Below are 5979 nucleotides of genomic sequence, written 5' to 3' on the forward strand. Positions count from 1 at the left end.
CCCCCCCCCCCCCTTGCTGCATCCGCCCCTGGAGAACAAGAGGTAAAGGGGCACAAAGGCACCCGGGGGTAATTGCAGCGAAGGCACAAGGACCTGAAGCAGTATAGTATGCAAATCGTCAATTTTATATCATCACTCTTTGATGCAAAGTGATATGGTGTGATTTGGTACATTAGGGGGTTTGCTAGAATCTTCCTTTTCCTCCACCACCAATCAGTGCTGGCTCAAAAAATTCGCCGACAGGGGATCTGCATTTGAAACAAACTGACTATAGCCTCGGTCAGGGTCCTGAAATAACAATTCCTGGTAGGGCTCATGTACAGTTTTTTATGGCTTACTGTAAATGCTCGAATTACAAACTTTTTGAGGCTTCCGTGCGGCGTTTATTCGAGAGCGGCGCTTATAAAAAAAATATTGACGTGGCGCTTTCCATGCCCGTTCCCATGTTTCCTATTTCATGTATTCTCGTAGGCATATAATAGGTAATAGGCCTACAGTATCATCGTAAACAAAGAAATGCTTGTCTTCATTGTGCGATATATTGATTTTAACACTGTATACATTGCACTTAAAACCCGTTTCATTACACACAAGTATATTATATACTTTCGATTAAGCGCCGCTGCGCCTATTCGAGAGCGGCGATTAACGAAAAAATCAAGTTTGGTGCAACGTTTATTAGAGAGCGGCGTTTATTTAAGCATTTACGGTAGTATGACCCAAAATTGATTTCAGACCACATTAAAAGGATTGGCAATCAAATGTTATTTGGATAGGCAAATTAATATTTTTGGTCCAGTGACCTCATGTGGTGTCAAATGATGGGGCCTAGTCCTGTCCAATAGGTGTGGGGGGAATTTCCCATTCTCTTTGATGCTACCACTTCCCCCAATTAGGGCCAGGCCCAGGATTTTTCAATCTCAGCTTAGCAAATGTTAAAATGTCCCTAAGCAAATATCTTAAGCTGATCTATTAACCCATCTTAGTAAAATCTTATCTTAAAAATCGTCTTAGATGGCGCGTGCATACGATTAACTTTCATTTTAAGCAATTTTTAAGCTAAGCAATATTGATAAATCTGACTTAAGCAAGAAAATAGACTTAAGACGAATTTAAGCTGATTTCTAGTTTGATAAATCCGATCCTTAGCCATTCGTTGTGAAACTGGCTATAAATACTACATATGCATTAAGGCATAATGAATTAAAATGGCAAAAACAGCCTCTATCAAAGTCGATATATGGTGTGTGCTTTTGTGCGCATGTGAGTTTGTGGGTGTGGCTGTTTGGTAAACAAAGTACAAATTCAATGCTGGTAAATAATAACTCAGTATAAAATATTTCATTTTATTTTGCTAACATTTTAAAATATAAATCGATCTATTAATACAAGAGACAAAAATAATAGAACATTCATATCCCCTGCATTAGCCTTCCCCTCCTCACTATATACAAAACACAGCCATTATATGAATCCAAAAACTTGTAGAATTTGAACCCAGGACGCTAGAATTAAAAGCAAGCACCTAAAAGACATAACGTCTGTGTTGATTCAACAATAAAATCCAAATTTGAAGAAATTATATATTTAGTATAAGTTTAATATAAGATTATTAAGAAAAAGATTTTATTTTGTCGCGTAACAGATGAATAATACTGTTATTGTTTGCATAGTATCCTTGGTTTTGGTTGAAGTACAGTAAATTAACAGATTTTTGTTGGAAAACATTTAAAAGGAAATTGTATTTATTTGAGCATCCTTGGGAGTTAGTAACGTTGAGGGGTTATTCCTGATGTAAGACTTTGTATCTTTCTTTACAAAAATCTCTACATATTTAACTGGCATACTGATGCTAAAACGAAGTTTATAATTCATGATCATCATACTCCCCCATCTCCTATCTTAAAACTTATTACTATTTCATAATTCTGGTGAAAAATGCATGATTATTATACATATAATGTTCATAGGTGCCAGTGATCACTTTGAATTTGAGCGTGTGCTTCTTCTAACAGACTGTTTTGATGATGTTAGTGACTTGTTGTGTCGCTGTGATTTCCTCAACTGTGGATGATCATCCATACATAGTGGATCATCTGGAGGTTCGTTGAACTTTTTGTTGGTAGCTGACTTGGATGAGGACCTGATGTTCCACTTCCTTGGTTTTGGAGCCCTGACATAAAAAAAAAAACAGAAGTTAAAATGTTTCCCTTAGAATTTTAGCCCTTTAAAGAGAACATACTGAGGTTAGCTAGATGTCTTTGTACTAACTAAAAGCTACATGAATTCAGTCGCTAATATTGTTTGGAGTTGTTTGTTGCAATCATGTTGACAAGAATTTTTTGTTATACCTTGTTTAGCAAACCTGCCGCCCGCATATAATGATGATTTCGAATAAAAACAACATTTTATTTTTGGCAAATTAGTGCACACACTGCCACGAAAAAATACAAATTTCAGAAAGTTTTTTTTTAATTTTTATTACGCCTGCCGCTTGATATCACCAAAAATAAGATATGTATATTTCTTCCTAATTATATAAATTTAAAGCATTAACCATCCCATTACTACACTGTTTACATTCACCAATAAAATTTTTATTTTTTCCTCCATCTGGATGTTCTTGGCAAAACTATTTGCTGAATAAGAAAACAAAATTTTATTTTTATTTTTTTCCCGATCTCCTCTGACAATCTTTAAAAAAAGAAGTTCGTGAAACAATGTATAAAAAGTCTTACTTTAGAATTGTTTCTTTGATTATCCATTTTTTTGGTTTTGCAATATTAGCTGAAGTTAATTTGTGTTGGGCTATATCTGTTGTTAGATTCCATAGTCACTGGGACCTGTTTGTGGAGTTTGTTCTGGCTGTGAATATAGAAGTTTTACTTACGGTTGTTCTGGTGAAAACATAACAAGGATGTCATTTGGTGTTACATCATTTTTATCCGACTCAAGCTGTGGAGTCCAGCTTGGCATTCCAGGTACTGTTGAGACAAGACATATCAATCAATCATTTTTAAGGCACAACAGTTGTTGTTTTTTTGGGTTCACTATCATGAAAAGTTGATTACTGTATTCACCAGAACTTGTACAATACACCCAAATGAACTGTGATAGTCTGCAAAAGGGCTTTAATAAAATCTGATTCATAAATCTTTCATATTACTATACAGAGATACTCTACCTGTCTTAGGGTCGATGTCAGCATACACTCTTATTGGCATAGATGTCGGAATGGGGGATGATGGGATAGCACTGACGTCCATAGGTTCCATAAATGTAATGGACGCTATACTCTTATCCGGGGTACTGATGGCCCTGTTAGTCTTCTTCTTAACATCTTGGCTTGGGGTCTAGTTAGAGGGAGGGAGAGAAGTCAAGTCGTTAACAGGTTAGTGTATTTTTATATTCTTATACACATCAATGGACTAAATCCCGCACCAAGGTCCCACAAAACGACAGCGTAAACATGTGCGCTTGTGGAACACATTATGGGACAGGAGCGTATTCCTGGCCCTGTTGTGATTGGCAGCTTAAAATTTAAGCTTGACTGACACTCCGAAGGATACCGTCAGAACGGTAACACAAATCAAACACTGAAATAAATAAAATTAAAATTATATCTTAATAATATTTACCACCTGATTATTATACTGTAATATAATTTTCACCCCCTTAAACTTAATTCCTCCTTCAAAACAATTATGGTAATAGCATATCTACATTTCCTTACCAAAAATTTAAACTACAATGATTAAACATAAGGGTTCTACTAACTTTATTTGCTATTCTCCTGCTTCTTAAAACTTCTTTGGTTGCTGCATCTGGATTTTCGATTAGAGGAGTAACCGTTTCCATCCTGTTTGCTACAATTTGCTTTAATCCTGTATCCCCATTCTTCTTGCCACAGGTTACAGTGGGCGCACTTGTAGCAGTCTCTGTTGCCGTCTCCATAGCAATTTCACCGTTATTTGTTTGTTCAGTTTGTTTCGTTTTTGCAACAGACGCCAACATTTTCTTCGCAGAGTTGACAATCGCCATAACAGCCAGTGAATTAGGACTGAAATTAAAGATAACATGTCTGATAAAACAAATTGACTGATTAAGATGTTATCTTCACATGATATGACAATAATTTTAGTTTGGGACCTCTCTGAAAATAAACTGTGTTAGGATTTAGAGGGTTATCTTATGTATTGCCAACAGTTGACTCTTTACTTTCTATGTTTTTTTGTCTCTATTTTATTCATGTTTACGTTATACAAAAAATATTTTCAAGTCCATTTTATATATTTCCAAACAATTACAGAATGGTAATGCACGTTCATTCAACCAATAACATAATGACATAAAATATATTGCCCAAGGAAACAAAATTCAAATGGATGACTGCATCTAGTTTCTGGAGATCGTGGGTTCGAGTCCCACTCGAGAACAACTTGCGATTTTTTTCGCAATTGTTTTCAAACGTACTGAGTATTCAGTAAATTTCCACATCAGGTAGGGCAAAATTACACCTATACATGTTTCTCCTGACGCAAATCCAGTTATTGTCTATCACGACAATAACAATTACTGCATCTAGTTTGTCTATTGTTATTTGATCAACCAATATTCACAAAGAATAAGCTGTTTCTTACATTGGAGTTTTAGGAGGAACGGGTAGATCTGCATGCTGCGAGCTAAGTCTACTCAATGGTTTAAGATTGACTTTTGGTGTAAAATTCGCCACCATCTTGGGTGTAAGTGGCACCTGAACCTGCATAGATCCTAAACTCTGAAATAATAAAGAGCCGACATGTTATGGTGCATTATCTGTCCTGAGCCAATAAATGCAATACAATAATAAAGCAAAATTTTAACTTTAAATTAAGAATTAGTATAATATAATATTTTTCTCACCAAATAATAGATGGAAATGACAATTGACAATAGCATTCGACATACCTAAATATGGTCATGATGACATCACATCATGGACCACATATAGGCACATCATGACTATATTTGGGCATACAACAGTTTCTTTGTCAATGAAAATTTGAAAGTGTGGACAGAGCTTAAGCAATTTCATTTATATATATTTATATTGTTGTAGAACTGTTTTAATTGTTAATAAACCAAACACAATTGATGTTAACTTACTGTGATCTTTCGTTGATTATATATATATACATATTTATATATATATATATATATATACAATTTGATATATATATATTTATTGACTATTAAATTGGCTGATAATCAATTATGATTTAGTTAAGAAATTGCCATTGTATTGCCAAATAAATTTTAAAGTTAAGTAAGACTTCAAAGAAACTCTTCATGTTTTCCATGAACTGAGTTTTAATTACTATTTTACATATATTCTACTTCACATTTCAGTTTTTTTTTTAAATCAAATTTGTCTTAAAATTGAAAAATTATTACTATTCAGTAATGTATTACACTGAAAGGGAAACAACAAAGTGAAAGGTAGCAAAAGGTACCTTAGGTGTACCAGGTGCGGGCTGATTCCGTACAGGTGAGTTGACATCCTCCACTGACTGAGGTGATGCGATACCGTTTGGACGCGGTGAACCAACAGGTAATGACAGGTTCAGATTGATGGCCTGATGGCAAAGATCCTCTTCCTGTTTTTTCATCTCTTCCTGTTTCTTCATCTCTTCCTGTTGCTCCTCAAATTTGCGAAGGTCAAACTCAATTTCACTGGCCAGCTGGCGGTCAGCAGACATAATATCTGCCAAGCAATAAAACAACAACATAAAATTAAGTTTTAAAAAATTAATAAATACTGTATCTACAATATCCATTGATCCGAATATCCACAGTTATTTAAAAAAATTGATTTACCTTATACCCTTTAAAAATTAACAATAAACATAATGTTGTCAAAATAACAACAAACTTTTTGTTTTGTAAAATAGCACAAGACTAGAAATTGCAAATTGCAAGTGAAGTGCTGCGAAGTACAAC

At 34.7% G+C, this 5979-nt stretch overlaps 1 protein-coding gene across 1 annotated transcript in view; it reads right to left on the reverse strand.

Moving 5' to 3' along the window:
- Positions 1 to 1326: 1326 nt before the first annotated feature.
- The window catches only part of LOC117116871 (condensin-2 complex subunit D3-like), a 26096-nt gene continuing 21443 nt past the window's right edge, over positions 1327 to 5979 (reverse strand). Inside the window, exons 27-32 of the mRNA XM_033260977.1 lie at positions 5493 to 5743; positions 4641 to 4777; positions 3778 to 4060; positions 3185 to 3353; positions 2891 to 2984; positions 1327 to 2173 (exon numbers count right to left, since the gene is read on the reverse strand). Coding sequence (XP_033116868.1) covers positions 1981 to 2173; positions 2891 to 2984; positions 3185 to 3353; positions 3778 to 4060; positions 4641 to 4777; positions 5493 to 5743 — 1127 coding nt within the window. The 3' untranslated portion in view covers positions 1327 to 1980. The remainder of the gene's footprint in view (positions 2174 to 2890; positions 2985 to 3184; positions 3354 to 3777; positions 4061 to 4640; positions 4778 to 5492; positions 5744 to 5979) is intronic.

Source organism: Anneissia japonica, unplaced genomic scaffold (assembly GCF_011630105.1).
Source record: "Anneissia japonica isolate Jap-2015-1 unplaced genomic scaffold, ASM1163010v1 scaffold1302_len1884557_cov193, whole genome shotgun sequence".
Classification (NCBI taxonomy): Eukaryota; Metazoa; Echinodermata; class Crinoidea; order Comatulida; family Comatulidae; genus Anneissia; species Anneissia japonica.